Source organism: Sorghum bicolor, chromosome 9, assembly GCF_000003195.3.
Source record: "Sorghum bicolor cultivar BTx623 chromosome 9, Sorghum_bicolor_NCBIv3, whole genome shotgun sequence".
In the NCBI taxonomy this organism is placed as follows: domain Eukaryota; kingdom Viridiplantae; phylum Streptophyta; class Magnoliopsida; order Poales; family Poaceae; genus Sorghum; species Sorghum bicolor.
The window spans coordinates 10,719,416-10,739,399 of record NC_012878.2 but is presented as its reverse complement, the minus strand read 5'-3'; the positions used below and the strand labels follow the sequence as shown (position 1 = coordinate 10,739,399).

The following is a 19,984-nucleotide window of genomic DNA, read 5'->3' as shown; positions in this document are numbered from 1 at the left end:
TGCCGAGTGCCTCCTAGGAGGACACTCGGCAAAGAAATAATTTATTTTAAAAAAAAATCTTTGCCGAGTGCCTCCTGGGAGGGCACTCGGCAAAGAAATTAATTTTTTAAAAAATAATTCTTTGCCGAGTGCCTCCTAAAAGGGCACTCGGCAAAGAAATAATTTTTTTAAAAAAAAATTCTTTGTCGAGTGTCTCGTGGGAGGGCACTCGGCAAAGAAATTAATTTGTTTTTTAAAAAAAATCTTTGCCGCTCGGCAAAGCTAGGAAGTTTTAGCATCAGCATCTTCCAGGGTACCACTAAGATCTCGCTGTTTAGCCACCTGAGGTATCAACGATGGCTTCTGCGGTGAAACACTTCCATCGACGCTGAATGAAATCTGGCTTATTCCAGTTACAATTTGCTGTCATCAAAAGTTGAATCACATAGTAAGAAAACAATTCTTCTATGACATGGAATCAATCGATGCAAGACAACTAGAGATACAAAATCTATGGTCATATATAAAAGTTACATAAACCTAAGCTTAGCAAAAATGTGAGAATGTAAGCTCTGGAAGATGCGGTTCCTTTGAAATATCAGTTATAGTGCATTTTCTTAAGAGAAATATAAGCATCAACTTGGCATTCCATCCACATAAACATATAGTAATATGTATTGGCACAGTAATGCTGAGAAGGGGAGAATAGGTTTCAGTAGAAGGATCTGAATAAGGGGAGAATAGGTTTCAGTAAAAGGATCTGAATAAGACCAGTACCTGGTACATCCTCAAGGAAGTCTTGTTAGCAGGATTTGAAGCCACTGAATCACCATTTTCACTCTTCTCAGCAAAAATCCCACTCCCACTCATCTCTTTCAACTTTGAGCCAGAGCAAAATTTCCTTTCACTACAATAGGTCAACAGGAAGGTTAGTGTTCAGTATATTTTATCTCTGAAGAAGTGCCAAAGATAGAATTGGAAGCAATGCTGAAAATTACATAGACTAGAACATCCCCAGCTGTTTGTCTACCACTGTGCAACGCAAGCACTCCATCACAAAATTGTCAGGTACATATTTTCATTTAACACAAATTTCGAAACGGAACATACACAAGGTTTGTCACGGTTGCCTGAAAATTTTCAACATCCTCCAATGTAAAACAAAATTGTATACTTTCAAAAATACAAAAAGAAACAACATGTTAAACAGGCAGTGACACCACTGCAGCCTACATCAAGGAGTCGGTGCGCACAGCCTGCCATCACATCATCAGTCTGGAAATATCTAAATTTCAAATTGGAGGCTTGTGTTCTGCATCCTTGAAATCACTTTCAGTCAGTGCTAAAAACTTGGAGTCTAGCCCCATCTACAATACACTACTGATACCAGACACTAGCAGCGTCACCCACTTGCACCGTACCCCACGCACACGGCCCAGCCTTCACATGAACCAACCGCTGGCAAGCAAGGCTCCCCAGCAACCACCATGGGAAGGTGTCGCAAGCATGGAAACGTGCAGCTGCCACTACTCGCTAAACCCCATCCATTATAGAATGGCTTGCTATGTTTGAAATGAGACATCGACTGGATCGGTCTAAGCACACATCCGAACAGAGCACGCACGCACATACACATAGATACGCATCGCTAGATCAGATCGGAACCGGATTAATAAGTAGAATGCAGTAAATGACACAGATCGAGCGGATCAACACGGAATGCAGAAGGGGATGCCCCAGAACTCACCTCTTGCTCAGATCCTTGCCTCCTCCTCCGTGACCCGCGCGCCGCCGGCATAATCCCTGCGGCCGGCTGCTCACACATCATCACCCCCAAGTCAGCCGCATAGCGCGGAAACAGAAGAACAATTAATTCACAACAGACCAGCGCATGTATGGTACGATATCGATAGGCAACAACAAACCGGCGAGGCAGATGCGTCAGTGCCCGTGACCGACCAGGAGACAAGGTCGGCCGTGTTGGTATGCGGGGGCCGCAGCGAGCCGAGGGCGGGCGCTGCTGGCGCGGGGGCCGAGGGCGGGCGCGCGGACGCCGGGCGCGGACGGCCGCAGCGAACCGCGGGGGCCACGGCGAGCAGAGGGCGGGCGCAGCGGCAGCCAGGGCGAGGTCGGGCGCACGGACGCAGGGCTCGGACGCCGGGCGCGGGAGCCATGGGTGGGCGCTGCGGCGGCGAGGCCGAGGCCGGATGCGGGCGCTGCGGCAGCGGGCGCGGGCGCGGGCGGGCGCTGCGGCGGCGTTTGTGGGCAGGCAAGCCCAGGTGGCGTGACCGGTTGGGGATTTTAAGAGGCTTTGCCGAGTGGCCGTGATGCGGCACTCGGCAAAGTTTTTTTATTTTTTTTAATATCTTTGTTGAGTGCCACTCGACAAAGATTGTTTTTGAAAATTTATTTTTTGCCGAATACAACCGAATCAGATGCTTGGCACATATTTTAAATTTTAATTTTTTTTGAAAAATTATTCTTTTAGTTTTTTAAAATATTTTTTGCCGAGCGCCTAACCTAACAACACTCGGCAAAAACAACAGCCGTAATTTTAAATTTTTTTGAAAGAATATATTTTATTTTTATTTTTTCAAAAAAAATATATTCTTTGCCGAGTGCCGGAGACACTCGGCAAAGACAACTCTCTCAATTTTTATTTTTTTAAAAAAATACACATTTACTCTTTGCCGAGTGCTGTACGCAGTGGCACTCGGCAAAGGTAGTGTTTGCCGAATGCCTTCCTATGGCACTCGGCAAAGATTTTTTATTTTTTTTATTTTTTGTCTCTAAATTTTTTGTACTGACTTTACACACTTTATTTTAAAGTGTATGTTAAAATTTTCCACGATTCTCAATAGATTTCCTATATATATTTAATTTATTTCGCTTAAATGTATTTTTCTTAAAAATACAATATTGAACTACAGGTGCATCGAATCATAGAATTCGATGATTGGAAAAATTATATTTAGGATACTTGTTATAGTTTGAGGCCATTTCCACGAGCACATCCAAAATTTTGAATATCTTATACACGAAACATGGCGACAAAGTTGCGGGAGAAATGCATTTTAATTATATAAATTACAAATAAATTCCGAAAAACTTAAAATCTGGCGACACGTCTTGACATCACATGAGGACGCTACGATAAAATTTTGAGATCATTTCGCGAAAGTTGTCAAGTACGATAGTTATAAACTTACAACTGTCAATTCATTTTCCATGTGACCATCCCATGTGACCATACGTGAGAGGTGTAGTTTTATAACTAACGTATGTGACAACTTTTTTGAAACATTCTCGAATTTTTATCATAGCATCTAAATGTGATGTAAAAACATGTCGCCAGGTTTTAAGATTTTCAGATTTTATTTTTAATTTATATAATTAAAATGCATTTCTCTCGCAACTTTGTCGCCATATTTCGTGTATAAGACTTTCGAAATTCCGGGTGTACTCCTGGAAATAGTCTCAAACTATAGTAAGTATTGTGAATATCATTTTTCCAACCAACTAATTCTATGATTGGATGCACCTGTAGTTCAATATTGTATTTTCGGAAGAAATACGTTTAAGCGAAATAAATTAAATATATATATAATATCAAGAATTGTGCCAAATTTTAACTTAGGTTTCAAAATAAAGTGTAAAGTTAGTAGAAAAAAATTTGAAGACAAAAAACCAAAAAAAAATTCTTTGCCGAGTGCTAAATTTCTGACACTCGGCAAAGACCATATGTGCCGAGTGTCTGCCTTCTGGCACTCGGCAAAGACTAACGGTGTATACCACCGTCACCCTTTGCCGAGTGTCGGACACTCGGCAAAGACCATCTTTGCCGAGGGCTGGGCTTTGCCGAGTGTTTGACTTTTGGCACTCGGCAAAGCATTTAACACTCGGTAAAGCTCGGCTTTCCTGTAGTGTATTGTGTGATCCATGTATTTTTAGTATAAAATATTAATTATCCCGTAGCAACGCACGGACACGCTACCTAGTAGAAATATAAAGATTAAAGTTTCAAAGTTGCTTTAACATAACAGAGTTGAGTAGACAGAGCAACCATCCAGGTGACATGTGTTGCCAATGCCAGTTGCTCTAAATGGTCATGCAAGCATCACACTGAATTAATTGAAGTTGTTAGTGATGAAACGGATGTTGCAGGTGCTGGTTTAGTGACCTAGGACGGGGCCGTGGTTCACTATTGGAAGTAGGAGAGTTGTTCTTTGCTTTCGGACGGAGCTCGACAACGGTGGCCTACAAAGGACTCCATTGCTGTGATCGTGCCCATTCTGTTATGGCATTGACGAGGCATGCGCCTCCCTGGTGCTTTTTTTCTTGCTCTGCAGCCGTGTACTTTCTTGAGTGGAGCCTGCTGATGTGGAGTCGGAGCTATTTTGTTGGGGGCATGACGAAGCTCAACGATGATGTGGTAGACTCTTTCCAGGTGTGTTAGAGCAACTACAATCAAACCCTTAAATTTTAGGGGAAGGATGAGCGGATCCAACATTTGAGGGTCTAGGAGAGAGAAATAAGAGTTTCTCATCCATCACCAGCTAAATAGGGTCTCGGTTAAAAAAGAGTTTTCGTTTATTTGAGCTCTCAAGATGGGATGAGGTCTTAAGTAGGGGTTTGGTTAGAGTTATTCTTAGGGCACTCACAATGCAAGACTCTATCACAGAGTCCAAGACACTTAATTACATATTATTTATGGTATTTTGCTGATGTGGCAGCATATTTATTGAAGAAAGATGTAGAAAAAATAAGACTCCAAGTCTTATTTAGACTCCAAGTCCTCATTGTTCGAGGTAATAAATAACTTTAGACTCTATGATAGAGTCTGCATTGTGAGTGCCCTTAGTGGAGCTAACTATGTTCAGGTGGTGGTGTATGTCTTAGGGGTTTTGGCTAAGGTCCAGCACGAGAAGTCGAAGTTGATTTATTGCTTTTCATCAAAACTCAGCAACGATGGGTATCGTATCTTTGTGGTCATGCAAGCACCACGATTGTGGGCTTTTTTGTGTGTTTGTTGCTGGTTAACGGTCATATGGGTATCGTATCTTTGTATGAACATCTATTTTTCTTATTTGAACTCCAGAGTTCCTGTCCTTTGGTTAATCCTACTACTAAAAAGGTGAAAGTAAATCGCTCATCGGCAGTCGCTCGCTCGCTTTTGGCCGTGGTGCCAGCCCAATAGCATGCCTGTTACCAGCTGCCGCCTAGCGCCTAGGTCTCTTTCTGCTGCTGCTGTTGAGGCCTGTTGCTGCGTTGGGCAGGGTGGTGCTAGCAAGGCTGACAGAAAAAATGTCTGGAGAACAACTATTGCATACTCTCGTCTTATAAATAATTATATTTTTTTATTTTATATTGGCAGTTCATCTTATTCAAAAAAATTTAATAAATATCATTTATTTTTTCATAACTTATTTTATTGTTAGATATATTTTATAATGATTTATTTATTTTATTATTTATAAAAAAATTAAATAAAATAAATGATCAAATATGAATTGTAGAAATATATTTATTTATGGGACGGAGGGATGTATTGTGCAAGTGTTGCGCTCAACTTGTGGGCACGCACCCATCTGGATCCAATTTTTTTATTTTGATATTTTAGCACTTTTGTTTGTATTTGATAATTATTGTTCAACCATGGACTAACTAGGCTCAAAAGATTTGTCTCATAAATTACAGGTAATTGTGCAATTAGTTATTTTTATCTATATTTAACGTTCCAAGCATGTGCCGCAAGATTCGATGTGACAAAAAATCTTAAACAATTTTTAGATTTTAGAGTAAACTATACCTTAAGTCTGGTTTAGATTCAAAAGGTTTTTGAATTTTAACAATGTACCACTTTTATTCAAAAAGTTTTAGACTAATTAGGCTCAAAAGATTTGTTTCGTAAATTATAGACAAACTATACAATTAGTTATTCTTTATCTATATTTAATACTTCGTCCATGTGCTGTAAGATTTGATGGTATAGAGAATTTTTTTTTATTTTTAGGTAAACTAAACAACGCCTTAGCACTACCTATCTGCAAGCAATGTGATGGACAATCCCCTACACGGGCGGTCATCTAGATAGGCCAAGCACTCTCAGGCCTTGCTTAGTTTTATTTTATTTTATTTTATTTTTTGCAAAATGGATACTATAGCATTTTTGTTTGTATTTGACAAATATTATTCAATCATTAGACTCAAAAGATTTGTCTCTAAAATGATAGGCAAAAATGTATAATTAGTTATTATTTTTATCTATATTTAATGCTTTATGTATGCGTCGCAAAATTTGATGAAAAAATCTTGAAAATATTTTGATTTTTTTGGGTGAACTAAACAACGCCTTAGCACTTTGCAACCAACGTGACTATTTTGCCCAACTTTTATATTTTTGTATTTGCGTCCTTTGATACTGACATTTGTTCTATACATGTGAATTTTAGGTAATAGTAATAGAGGAACTCACAAAGAAATGAGAGACAAGTAGTTATGACTTGCTGACTTGTTACTGATTAGATATACAAATTATATATAACTGTAACCTGTTCTTAAAAACTTATGTATTATTATATTAATGTTTAATTATCACGGTTACAATATAGGTTCTTACACGCATTCAAAGTTAAAGTTAACTATCCTTCTTTCTTGAACTCCCTTGTATATATGTTATCGTGGTATTTTATGTTCCCGTTGTAACGCATGGGCATTTACCTAGTTTATTTTAAGTTGCAAAGTAATCACAGGGACATCGTAAGAGACATGAAGCTTGGATTATGTTTCACTTCCAATTCCAGTGTGGAACTTATAAAAGCTCAACACCGTTGATCGCGGGTTCCCTCAAAGCTTTTTCTTCAGTTTTCCCTCAATCAGCTCCCTCCTTCATATTGTTATAAAAAATAGAAAGAAACTCCCTCCACTTCCCTTATCGAAAAGGAGGATCTTTATCTTTGGTTGTCTCTCGCTTTTTGTTCTCTTTATTTATTTATATTTTGTTCCAGCACCAACAATCATGATCTACACGTAATCATGCATGTCGACGTCCCATACTACTCTGCTATGCCTAGTATGAACATTAGCATGTTTTGGAATATCCATCAAGATGCCCTTCTGAGTTCCGATTAATTAAGGTATTCATGGTCTTCGAAAAGGTGATGTCATGAGTAAAGGTGTAATTGGATAGGATATGGACCGAATTGTTTACACTATATTAGTTTTCGTATTTTTCTTTAAAGTTGGGGTTAGATATAGATAATGTCAAATACAAATATAAATGCAGATTTCTCTCGGTTACCAATGGACCTCTAGCTCTAAGTAGTCTCTGGTATATATGAGGTGGCGCATCCGACGCTTGGTGTCTGACACGTCCGACATGTGCCTCAAAAGTTTGTTAATGTTTAAATGACCGTTGGTGATCAATGGGACACGTTTAATTGAAGACACATGACAACAATCTAATGAGCGTGGCAGGTGAGCATCGGACGCTGGACCGCGTCCAACGCCCTTGAGTTTGCCCCTAACGGCTAGCCCTCAGATGAAACGTTATAAATAGAATGTGGCCGTTTGGAGGCTTTTTTCTTGCATATCTGAATACTTGAGGCATACTTTGATCTAGAGAACATCCCCTCCACCCATCTTCTTGTTTGATTGCTCATTCTAGTGAGATTGTGTGAGATTCAAGTGTATTGGTTTGAGAGTTGCATCTAGTGGTACTTGATCATTGAGTTTGCTGTGGATTTCTTGATACTCTTAGGTGTTTCCTAACACCCTAGACGGCATGGAGCAGCTGAGATGTTAAGCTCGTGATTGGAGATTGTTTTGAGCCTCACCAAGTAATTTGTGAGGGGTTCGTGAGCCTTCCCCATGATCGCAATTAGCTAATCTAGTGGATTGCTCATGGCTTAGAGGATCCCCATCTTGTGAGTGGACGTGCGACGCTCGCTGAGGGTTTGGCTTTGGATTGTCAATTAGCTCGTGATCCATCAAGTGGGTGTATCGCCACAATGAGGACTAGCTTGCCGAGAAGTAAATGAACCTCAATAAAAAATCTTGTGTCATCTCTTGCCAATAATTTTTTATTGTGCATACATTGTGATTGATTCTTGGATATATCTCAACTCATCAATGTCAGGCCTTGTTTAGTTCACCCCAAAAAGCAAAAAGTTTTCAAGATTCCCCGTCACATCGAATCTTGTGGCACATGCATGAAACATTAAATATAGACGAAAGCAAAAACTAATTACACAGTTGAGCTGGAAATCGCGAGACGAATCTTTTGATCCTAGTTAGTCCATAATTGGATAATATTTGTCACAAACAAACAAAAGTGCTACAGTACCGAAATCCGAAATCTTTTCGGAACTAAACAAGGCCTCAGTATAAGAATCTCTCCTCACTCCTTTACTTACTTGCTTACCTTGCTAGTTGTTTAGCTTGTGTAGCTTTGTCTCTAGGTTAAGAAGTAGAGCTAAGTATTGTCTTACTTTGTTGTTGTGATTTAGTACGTGTTCAGCTTTGTACTAGATTTGTATAGATGGTTTGCATAGCTTAGTTACTAATGTTAAAATAACTTTGTCATTTATTTTATTAACATACTTATTTAGTTGAGCTTGTAAAATTTTAAATAGGCTATTTATCCTCCGCTCTAGGCATTTAAACCTTACAACGGTGACCACGGCGTCTGGGACACCTACAGCAGCGTCCTGCGTCCACTGCCCCGGCCCGGCAACACCCTCGACGGCGACCACGGACGCTGGCTCGACATCGGTATCGATGAGGCACAGGAGGTGCTCGACTGAATGCCATTGAGGTAAAAAAAACATGTTCTTCTCTGTATGTTTATGCTATGAACTGGGTGTATTTAGTTGATTGGACGACTTAGGAGATACTTGAACTTTTGTAGTATCATCGTGTGTTTCTTTCCTGACTCATAGAAGAGGTTTTAAGGATTGGTACGCTAGTACGAGCTTGATTTGGGCAACAACATTTACTAGTCCTTTGTAGTAAGTACTGTACTAATTGCTGGTTGTTGGTTTTCACCATCTGACTCCAGAAATTCTGAATTTGGGAGGGTATATCTTTCCTCGTGATTCATAGGCCAAGACTTTTCTTCAGAGAAAAAAAAATGTGTTCAAATTCAGTGGTTGCCTACTGTGGGTGATCACCTTCAGCTTGAAACTGTTATTTTTACATGGTATATTTATTAAATTTGTCAATTAACTAGATTATCATGTCTGCACAGACATTTAACTAGAATACAGAAATTTAACTAGAACTTATTGTCTCTTACTTAATATTATGTGTGCATGTAGTGAACAATCATTTTTCGACATGATGAATGAGGCTGTGGACGTAGATGGTATCTCTTTGTCCAGTGGATTTGCATATGCAGATGAAGAAGTTACTGAGGTTGCACCCACTCCTGCTACAAAGAAGAAATGGGCAAGGTCGTCGAACTATTCTGTTGATGAGGATGAGGCCTTGGTCATGGCATGGGAAAGTGTCAGTCTTGATCCTGTTGTAGGGGTTGATCAAAATGTAGTGTTTGTTTTCAGAACACAATAGTTTGACGATTTCTTTATGTTGGTTAATTTGGTGGATATTTTATAGCTTCTCTTCTTTGTAGTAGTGTTTTTTTCAGAACACAATAGTTTATGCATGCACTAGCTGAGATGAATCTTGCTCATGAACCACACTTGACTTGACATGCCTGTTGCAGCTGCGAAATGTAAGGGGAGCAATCCACTCGTAGTACAAAATCAGCCTCCATTAGGGCATGAACCCCAAAAGGGAAACCCAGTTTACACACAGACACACACACATTGTGTGTTCCCACTTCGTGTCTCCATACCATACTCCACACTCGACAGCCCTAGCTATGCTCGTGGGGACCTGTTCATCTGTGCTATCCCCAATACATTATTTCTGCCGCATGACACGGAGTGTGTGTGCACCCAAAAAAAATTGGGGGCGCTTGGACTCGATGTCCCCGGGACCCTGGCGCATGCAGGCGGACGCAGCCACTGCCGCAAGCTATAGCTACACAAATCATGGCTTGATTAGCTGAGAGTCCGGCGGCCCCCAACCCAAGTCAAAAGGCTCAAACAAAAACACACACAGCCCGGCGCGCGAGCATGCATCAAACGACGCGAAAAAGAGCAGAAAAATTATTCCGAGCCGCGGCAGCGTGTCTGTGGACTCGTGTGTGCATGTGCTGGTGTGCATGATAACTTCGGCGCTGCCCACCCCGCCAATTCCCACCATGAATGGCGCCAAGCATTCCGGATGATTTTTTTTTTTTCATTCAAACCTTCAAGTTACTAGAAGTATACTACTATGTTACTATTAACCACTGACCAGCTGAGGGAAGTCCACTAATTTTCCTTGAGTTAGTTCATTTAACCTTTAGTGGTGAAATTAACATTGGTACTGCTCTGCTCGGTGTCAAACTTTTAGCATCAAATTAAGGTCATGTAAGGATCCCATGTTCTAAAGTTCAACCACTAAACTTTAGATCACTTTAGTTTTTGAGGTTCTAAACAGAAAATCTAAAGTCCCATCTAGAGTTTTGCGACCGTAAAAGTAAGCTAAAATGGTTTAAACTTTTAGTCCTCAACTTTAGCCAACTAAACTTTAGACCACAAAGTCTAAACAGGCCCTAAGTTTATAGAAAAAACACACACACACACTAATATCCATATCATTAAATTAGTTTCACTAAATTATCCATTGAATACATCTTACTAGTAAGTTTATTTAAATTTTATTTAAACTCAGATTGCACTAGTACAGAAATGGTCTTTACTCTCGGTTGGGAAACTCCTTTAGTCCCAGTTTCCCAACCGGGAGCACCAATCCGACTCGATATTTGATTGAAACCTTGGGGAGAAAGAAGTTGGCCGAGAAACTAGTCGGGATATATAGGGTGGATCTTTAATGTCGGTCAGTGAAAAGAATCAGGATTAAAGGTCTATTTCTAGCCACGGGCCCATCCACCAGTCGGGACAATATCTTTACTCCCGGTTGGAGCCAAGGACCGGAACTAAAGGTTGACCTTTAGTCCCGGTTATTGGTTATATACCCGGGAGTAAAGGTCCTCTGCTACACAACCATGGCGAAGTAGCTGTTGGGCTGAGGCCTTTAGTCCCGGTTAGAGACTTAGAGTACCTAACCAGGACTAAAGGTTTTTCTAGTCTCTGACGCACAAAATTTCGGGACTAAAGCCAATTTTAACAGAGGGATCAAATGTTGTTTTCTCTACTAGTGTTGGTGCTAAAATGTTCTGCAAAATTAGAGAAGTTTATAACTTAGAAATAAGCTAAAGTGACATGTATAGATTGGAACGGGCCGACTAGCAATTATACATGATCCTCGCAGGGAATGGCTGAAACTGCCATTCGTTTTGAAGATAATAACTGGTGTTGAATGTTGCGGTCGTTAGCTCATGAATGCAAATGTTTTATCAAATGAAGTTCGTTGTACTCCATATTCTCTCTTTTTTAGCTTTATTAGATACTCACGAAAATTGCAACTCAAGCTCCTGCTTTTTTTGTGTTCCTTTTCTTTTTGGGCTCATATGGCCTTCTTCTTTTACACTAGAATCGCTTGTTGCTCAAGCATGTAGTGTGCCATTAAAATGTTCTAAACCTCTCTCAGACAAGAACACATGCAAAATTGTAAAGTAAATTGGTGGCTGCGCTTTTCCTTTCGAATGCAAATTAAAAACCACTAATAATATTAATCATTGAGGATGAAAAACTAGTACTCCGTACGTACTATTTGTCACTGCGAACTGTCAGTCTCTTGCCGGCCGCTCATAGTGTAAATGCTTGAATATGTGTGTGAAAGCATGCATGGGCAGTTTTTTTTTATCAACAACCAGATTTTTTTAGCTCCCAAGCCAAAATTCGTCCTTGTGATTTGCAGCATGCTTTGACCTCGCGGAGGGAGATTTCCCATACATAACTTCCCCGATTGTTGTGTCAATGAACACAAAAAGAAAATGACAAGATGTGGCAAATCCCTTACTTATTGACCATACGGGATGTTTTTTTTTTTGCCACAGGAGATCGGGTCTGTTTGTTGAGCTGAGCTATGAAAAATTGTTATGAGCTTCCCTATTTGGAAAAGGTTGAAAGCTGAAGGAAAAAAAAAACAGGGTTCAAAGTGTTACAAAAATTGTATTCCACGAAAGAAAGCGTTTTCTAAGAAAACAACTTTAGATTCTACCAATTTGGTTGACGTTCTGCTTTAGCAATAGAAGCACTCTCTAGAAGCTAAACCACATGCAACCAAAATTTCATGAGCTAAAATCAACAAGACCATTGGAACTGGTTGCAACAAATGAGCATATACAAGCATCTATTCCTTTTAATTTATTTATTTAGTTATTAAAATACAAACTCTGGATGCCTACCCATTTTTGTGACCGAAGAATGTATAGGGCAAACGCATGCAACAAAGAGAAAAAGGGAACAAAAAAAGAAGAAACCTGCCGCATCATGAGCATACAAGGGGTTTCTTTTCCTTTTTTTTTCTTTTTTTTTTGAATGATCCACTTGCTAAAGTCCGAAAGGTGATCGATCGAGCCGCAGTACACAAGTAGTCAAGCTCAGCTTTGAATCTCTATCCATGCCCCCTGTTCCCTCCAAATCCAATTTATAAATACCTCTGCTTTGAGCTCCCTCCAAAGTCCAAAACCAACCAGAGATCCCCTGCTCACTCACTCTGGTACAGTAGATAGAGCTCGCCTCACTCACACTGGTGCACTGCCATGGCCATGAACGTGATTGCGCTACTTGGCCTCTTGGCAGTTGCATCGGTGGTGAGGACGGCTTCCGGCGCCGGCGGCCATGACTACGCCTCGGCATTGAAGAAGACCATCCTCTACTTCGAGGCACAGCGGTCCGGCGTCCTCCCGCCCAACCAGCGGGTCACCTGGAGAGGGAACTCCGGTCTCTTCGACGGCAAGGCCAACGGAGTATGAACAATGTGCTTCGTAGCACTAGTCGTTATTCATCAAATTTCGATGCTGTTTCTAGCTAGCATTGTGAGTTTGTGACCATGGCAGGACGGGGTTGCTGTGAGCTGAACAAGATTTTTATTTTTCTTTCTGTTTTGTCTCGCCGGCCGGCCAGGTGGACCTCGTCGGAGGGTATTATGACGCAGGGGACAACGTGAAGTTCGGCCTGCCGATGGCGTTCACGGTGACCATGATGTCGTGGGGCATCCTGGAGTACGGCAGACAGATGGCGGCGGCCGGGGAGCTGCGCAACGCCATGGACGCCGTCAAGTGGGGCACCGACTACTTCATCAAGGCCCACCCGGAGCCCGAGGTGCTGTACGGCGAGGTGGGCGACGGCGACACGGACCACAGCTGCTGGCAGCGGCCCGAGGACATGTCCACCAGCCGCCAGTCCTTCCGCATTGACCCCCAGAACCCCGGGTCCGACCTCGCCGGAGAGACCGCCGCGGCCATGGCCGCCGCGTCCCTCGTCTTCCGCAACACCTACCCGGGCTACGCCAACCTGCTCCTTGAACATGCCAAGCAGGTACTGAAAATGCCCAGCCCAACTGAGCAGAAATCGTGCCATAACATTCCATTCCACCTCGCTCTGATCTGCAATGTGTCCAATGTCGTCGTCTTCAGCTGTTCCAGTTCGCCGACAAGTACCGTGGCAAGTACGACGCCAGCATCCCCGTCGCTCGCAACTACTACGGATCCTTCAGCGGATATGGGGTAAGTCAACCGGAAAAACAAAATGCTGGACATGCTCACCTGCAAACACACTGGCCTTCAACTTCAATGCAATGTCGTGGTACCAGGATGAGCTTCTGTGGGCGGCGGCGTGGCTGTACGAGGCGACGGAGGAAGGGTGCTACCTCGAGTACCTGGCCCGCAACGGCGACGCTCTGGGCGGCACGGGCTGGTCCATCAACCAGTTCGGCTGGGACGTCAAGTACCCCGGCGTGCAGGTGCTGGCAGCAAAGTTCCTCCTGCAGGGCCGTGCCGGCGCGCACGCCGCGGCGCTGCAGCGGTACCGGCAGAACGCCGAGTTCTTCGTGTGCTCCTGCGTCGGCAAGGGCGCCGTGAACGTGCCGCGGACACCCGGCGGCGTCATGTACCACCAGCGCTGGAACAACCTGCAGTTCGTCACCAGCGCGTCGTTCCTGCTGACGGTGTACGCGGACTACGCCACGGCGCTACCCGGCAGCTCCGGCGGCGCCGTGCGGTGCCCCGCGGGCGCCGCGCGGCCCTTCGAGATCCTCGCCTTCGTCAGGTCCCAGGTGAACTACATCCTCGGCGACAACCCGCGGGGCACCAGCTACATGGTCGGGTACGGCGGCAGCTTCCCGCGGCAGGTGCACCACCGCGGCGCCTCCATCGTGTCCGTCAGGACGGACCCGTCCTTCGTCAGCTGCCAGGAAGGGTACTCCGCCTGGTACCCGAGGCAGGCCGGCAACCCAAACGTCCTGGAGGGCGCCATCGTCGGCGGGCCCGACGAGTACGACGACTTCGCCGACGAGCGGAACAACTACGAGCAGACGGAGGCCGCCACATACAACAGCGCGCCGCTGCTCGGTGTCCTCGCCCGCCTCGCCGGCGCCTGCGGCACCGGGCTGGAAGAGTACCAGCTGCCACCCCCGGAGGCCGCCGCGAACGAGACGTCGTCGCCGTCTCACCGTCGCCGACATCACGCGCCGTCGTCGTCCCCGATCGAGATCGAGCAGAACGTGACGAGGACGTGGGCGAGGCGCCGCACGACGTACTACCGCTACTCGGTGACGGTGACCAACAGGTCGAGGAAGACCGTCCGGGAGCTCCACCTCGGCGTCTCGGAGCTCCGTGGCCGGCTCTGGGGCCTCGACAGGGCAAGGTACGGGTACGTGCCGCCCAAGTGGCTGCCGGCGTTGCGCGCTGGTAAGAGCCTCAGGTTCGTGTACGTCCAGCACGGGACGCCGGCCAACGTCTGGGTCACCGGCTACAAGCTACTCTGAAGTTCTGTAGTCGCCAAGTGATCGACTGTGGCACTGTGCTAGTAGCATGCTAGGATTGGAGTTTGGTGAGTTTGTTTAGCTGCACCGGCACCGCGATTTGGTTAGGTTGCTATCTCGCTGAGGATGGAGTGAAGAGATCGTAGTAAAATATGCGCGAGTGCTCATCCTCTTCCTCCCAAGACCAAGAGTATTAGTATTCAGTGTGTCCTATTTTGGTTAGGATGGCAAGGGACTTTGAGAGATGAAGTAATTAAGTGCTCATCCTCTTGCCCTTGCGAGTTATCGAATGTTATATCAGAAATTCGACTTTTTTTTGTTGTGTTTCTTCTAGCGTTCTGCCGCGTCAGATCAAAAGAAAGTAAGAGCATCTCAAGACATTTTCATATTTTATTTTCCAAAATATGATGCTTTCCAACTCCTAACTTAGTATGGGAAAATTTTATCTCCAAAAAATACCTATATTTCTATTATAAAATTTTTTTCTATACTTTTTCGTACGGTCTCAATGTTTTGTACGTATCAGAAATCCTAATTTTGTTTCTATATGCCACTACAAGAAATCTATCATCTTTTGACATTTAACATTAGTCATAATACATGGAAAATAAGTCATAGGTTGTCATTTGTGACAACAAGTTGACAAAAAATGAAATGTCAAAAGATGACTGTCTAATGACCACTTATGACTTTTAGTGGGCAAAGTCATAGCATTATGACTTTGATTTTGAAAGTCACAAACACTTATGACAACTGATTTAAAGTCATAAGTTTCTTGAAGCTCACCACATAATTATATATAATTTTAATTTCATATTAACCAGATTTCATGCTTAATAAACATCCATAACAGGTCACATTATTCATCAACCACATACATATGTAAACAATAGCTGCCCACAACACTCATCAACCATATAAGATAAGTTATCTCAAGTTTTCATTCTAGCCAACATTACCAAGTCTGCTTGCATAATTCATGACAAGTCACCATTACACAAGGAACAACACACATACAATCTAGCTAGGTCAAATGGCAGGCACAGGTCATATGTTTGCGTGCACAATCTAACTATCTAGATTCACTAAAAAAGCCTCATCTCCATCTTATCAAAAGCAAAATGTCATATGTTTCCTTCCTCTAAGGCCTCCCTCAACCTGTAACATCAAGATGGCATAAAAAAATTTAGCAAGAAAATGAATACACATGTATCTATATTTGTGTATCCCAGAAAACAGCTAGCTGAAAATTAGACTAGCAAAATGTTTTGCATAAAATACACCACAATTTGTATACTAATTGTTCCATTTTTTTGCATTCCCTGCCATTTGCAGTTTATTTACTCAAAAAAATAGAATCCATAACAAAATTTCTAAGGATCAATCTAAGTTTCATGTAAGACATCAAGCAGATTTCAATATGAAATAAAAAATTATATCACAAGCAATGGCTAGGGAAGCAGAAACCTACCAATATAAACAAGTAGAGCTGCTGCCAACAAGAGCGCATTCAAATGCCTTCCCAAGGTGTCCAATTACACGTGGAGCAGCTGCAATTACAATATGATGATGTCAGACTTGGCTGGTATATATCAACAAGTTCAGAGAAAATTGGTACACGACATAGTATATAAGTCTCTAGATTGTAGTCTCTGAGTCTCCCAACTTCAATTTATAAGTCACTCTTTATCAATTAGAGGCTGGATGTAATCTTTTGTATCATAGTAATACAATTTCTATTCTTTTTCATTTAGCTGGTATGATTAATTGATAAGAAACAAAATCCAAAATTATGCTGACTCAAGAGATTGGTCTTACATTTTATCAGATTTATCTCAAAGGCTCCTAGCACAATAGCTCTTTCAGTTTGCAATATGCACTGAACCTGCAAAGAAAAGGTTAAAAAAATTATGCAAAGACAGTGAGGTTGAGCAATGCAAAAACATGGAGCAAGCTGAACAAAATCCCATGGGAGAAATAAACACCACACACTGTAAGCGTAAATACTTGTGTATATATTTACAAGGGAATCTGTTCACTAGACACTTATAAAAGCCATGGAGTTCGCAGGCAAGAAAACATCAATGAAATAAAGAAATAAGCCAAAAGGATATTTCCATAGAAAAGAAAAGAATTAATGATTTGCATACAATACACCACAATTTATATAGCCAATACAGTATGCTTTTTACCGGACAGGATGTAGGTCTAGTGGCAACTGAAATATACAGACAACGAGTGGGCTGGGTCAGACAGAGACCCCGGAGCCTCCGCGCCAGAGCCCGGAGGTTCCGCGCTATCAGAAACTCACTAGATATATTTTGTGTATGCTTTATACCAAGAATGCAAACAATATTGAATATATTGTTACGTCCGTGATGCAAGGGCAACAAATCTATATGAAACGCATTACATCTCATAAATATAGTAGCAACTGAAATATACAGACAACGAGTGGGCTGGGTCAGACAAACCCCGGAGCCTCCACGCTGGCCAGATCAGAAACTCACTAGATCTATTTTGTTTATGCTTTATACCAAGAGTGCAAACAAGATTGGAAGGGAACACCATGGTCCTGAGGATGAATGAGTCAACAAGACGGAGAAGTTGTGAGAAGAGATTGGACCTCGACTCACCAGATCACAGGGACACGTGACGATGGGTGTTCTAAGAAGAGACTCTTCCTTGCAGTGCTTCAGGCCCTCCATCATTGGGTTGCCAGCGCCATTCTCCTGCCGATCTGAAACAAGAAAAGCACAAGCACGAATTGGACCAAGATCTAATGAAAACAATACATTCACAGGCCACACACACAGAGAATCAATCGTTCCGAAGTGCAGAGCCCCATTCACAGGCCACATTCACAGGCCAAAGCGCAGAGCCCCATGCTTGAACGGTTGAAACGAGGACACACATGGTAGCAGCAGCAGCATCCTAATCGAGACGCAGATCAGATCTACCACCTGTTTGCCGCGTCGGAGGCGGAGGGAGAGGAGCTGGAACGAGCTGAAATAAAACGTACCGTTCCTGGCCGGCGGTGTCCCAAATCTGGGCCTTGACGACCTTGCCGTCGACCTGGAGGGAGCGGGTGGCGAACTCGACGCCGATGGTGGACTTGGACTCGAAGCTAAACTCGTTGCGCGTGAAGCGGGAGAGCAGGTTGGACTTGCCGACGCCGGAGTCGCGGTCAGGACCACCTTGAAGAGGTAGTCGTAGTCGTCCTCCGCCCGGTAGCCCGCCGCCATTGCTACTTGCTCCGCGCCGCTCCGAGTCTGAGACCCTCTCTGCTCTTGTCATGCCGATTTGGTTTGGGGGCGAGAGAGAGTGGTGGTGGGGTGGGGGCGTGGGGAAAGGAATGAAGAGGGACGGGGAAACAGGAATGGAAAGGAAGGGGGCAACGGGCACGGCAGCGAGTGCGGTGGGTGGTGCCGTGCGCTGCCGCGGGTGGGGGATTTTGGTCGGGTGGGTTTCCGCTTTCTCACGCAATGAAGGCCTTGTTTTAGTTTCCAAAATATTATACAAAAAATTTCACGTTCCCTATCACAACAAAAGTGCTACATTTTTATTTTGCAAAATGTTTTTGGAAGTAAACAAGGCCTGATAGCGTTAACCAAAAAACAAAAAAACTTTTTAAGATTCTACGTCATATCAAATCTTGTGCACGAGTGAGCTGGGTCAAACAGGCCCGGGAGCCTCCACGCCAAAGCCCGGAGGTTCCGCGCTGGCCAGATTATAATGTTTCAAAAAATTTAATAAATTATCTTGTGACTTATCACAATATACCATTTGCTATATAATAATAGTAAATTGGTTATTATGACATGGTAAATAATGTCATGATATTCCATTATACTAGCATTAAGACATATTTTATGACATAAATTAATTAAAGTCACTAAGCTAAGTTGGCTCCACAAAAAAAGTCATAAAGTAATCAAAGTAGTGACTATTTAGTCTAATGTCATGGGGTAAAAGTCATAAGATGGCAAATTTCTTGTAGTGTGCGTTGCGTTTAAGACATTTCACTATATCTTTGTTTCATACGTTTTTCTTACCTAAAACCTGTCTTTCTTCCTTTTTAGGCCTCGTTTACTTCCACTCCAAAACCCAAAATTTTTCAAAATTTCCCGTCACGTCGAATTTTTAGACGTATGCATAGAGTATCAAATATAAACGAAAATAAAAACTAATTATACAGTTTGGTCGAAATTTAAGAGATGAATCTTTTGAGCCTAGTTAGTCTATGATTGGACAATAATTACCACAAACAAACAAAAGTGTTACAGTGTTGCGAAATTTTTTCGTCGAGGAACTAAACACGACCTTAGAGCATCTCCAATAGTCCTAAGAGCAACTCTAGCCCAAGTCCCTAAATTAAGTCCTTAAATTTTTATTTACATGCTATGATAAAAAAAAAGTAGGGGCTTAAATTAAGACCCAACTCCAACCTACCTCCTAAACAAGTAGGATAGAGGGTTCTAGATGTGAGGGGTTGAAACTATAATTTAGAAGGGCATGAAAATGGGAGCCCAAGTAGAAGGTAGGTTGGAGTTGATTTTTTTATCAAGTCCCTAGATTAAAAATAGGGACTTGTTTATGAGGTGGGTTGGAGTTGCTCTAAATCATAGTATTTGTCAACTCCTAAAATTATATGGGGAGAGAAAAAAGAGTCCATCTCTAATAGTTTGGTATAATTTTCTTGCCAAAATGAAAACTTGGTCCCATAAACTTGTTTTTTTCCGTGCCACTGGAGGGACTACCCGCGCTTCTGTCCGCCACCGCCGAGTTGTTGCCGCCCTACCTAGCGGCCAGCAGTTCCAGGCAGCCAGCAGTACCTCATCGCCTACCAACAGATCTCATCAGCGATCAGCAAGAGTTCAGCACGTAGGTAAAGATCCGTCTTTCAGCTCCTCCGAAACGAGCCCTTCGTCCCTGCCTTGCTACCGCAGGTCCTTCGAAGAAAAGGTTCGTGCTTAATTCGTAGAACCGTGCAAGGAGGCAACCA

General features: G+C 42.9%; 3 protein-coding genes and 1 long non-coding RNA gene across 4 annotated transcripts; 1 reads left to right on the top strand and 3 right to left on the bottom strand.

The window, feature by feature from the left end:
* On the bottom strand, window positions 235–12,759 carry LOC8065943. Its single transcript, XM_021448062.1, has 6 exons — window positions 12,744–12,759; window positions 8,644–8,779; window positions 1,905–2,288; window positions 1,727–1,792; window positions 757–886; window positions 235–402 (listed from the first exon to the last, which is right to left on the bottom strand). The coding sequence occupies exons 1-6, from the start codon at window positions 12,757–12,759 to the stop codon at window positions 262–264; spliced, it is 873 nt and encodes a 290-aa protein (XP_021303737.1). The 3' UTR covers window positions 235–261.
* LOC8055751 (endoglucanase 15) lies at window positions 12,516–15,352 on the top strand. The gene is made up of 4 exons (XM_002440747.2): window positions 12,516–12,964; window positions 13,122–13,535; window positions 13,634–13,723; window positions 13,810–15,352. Exons 1-4 carry the CDS (start codon window positions 12,758–12,760, stop codon window positions 14,980–14,982), a joined length of 1,884 nt encoding a protein of 627 aa, XP_002440792.1. The 5' UTR covers window positions 12,516–12,757; the 3' UTR covers window positions 14,983–15,352.
* LOC110430156 lies at window positions 15,935–16,863 on the bottom strand. Its single transcript, XR_002447448.1, has 3 exons — window positions 16,798–16,863; window positions 16,451–16,529; window positions 15,935–16,137 (listed from the first exon to the last, which is right to left on the bottom strand). It is a non-coding gene; the product is annotated as an uncharacterized LOC110430156 (long non-coding RNA).
* Window positions 17,841–18,276, bottom strand: LOC8055750 (ras-related protein RABA4b). The gene is made up of 2 exons (XM_002439409.2): window positions 18,002–18,276; window positions 17,841–17,913 (listed from the first exon to the last, which is right to left on the bottom strand). Exons 1-2 carry the CDS (start codon window positions 18,274–18,276, stop codon window positions 17,841–17,843), a joined length of 348 nt encoding a protein of 115 aa, XP_002439454.2.

What these genes read in the sequence shown, in the direction of transcription:
- LOC8055751 (XM_002440747.2), top strand. Translation starts at nt 12,758, where the DNA reads ATGGCCATGAACGTGATTGCGCTACTTGGCCTCTTGGCAGTTGCATCG. An exon ending in TCCTTGAACATGCCAAGCAG is followed by an intron (nt 13,536 to 13,633) that starts GTACTGAAAATG and finishes CGTCGTCTTCAG; the next exon opens with CTGTTCCAGTTCGCCGACAA. An exon ending in GATCCTTCAGCGGATATGGG is followed by an intron (nt 13,724 to 13,809) that starts GTAAGTCAACCG and finishes TCGTGGTACCAG; the next exon opens with GATGAGCTTCTGTGGGCGGC.
- LOC8065943 (XM_021448062.1), bottom strand. An exon ending in GCCGTGGTCACCGTTGTAAG is followed by an intron (nt 2,289 to 8,643) that starts GTTTAAATGCCT and finishes CACTCGGCAAAG; the next exon opens with CCTCTTAAAATCCCCAACCG. An exon ending in GGCAAGGATCTGAGCAAGAG is followed by an intron (nt 887 to 1,726) that starts GTGAGTTCTGGG and finishes GACCTATTGTAG; the next exon opens with TGAAAGGAAATTTTGCTCTG.
- LOC8055750 (XM_002439409.2), bottom strand. Translation starts at nt 18,276, where the DNA reads ATGACAAGAGCAGAGAGGGTCTCAGACTCGGAGCGGCGCGGAGCAAGT. An exon ending in GACACCGCCGGCCAGGAACG is followed by an intron (nt 17,914 to 18,001) that starts GTACGTTTTATT and finishes CGTCTCGATTAG; the next exon opens with GATGCTGCTGCTGCTACCAT.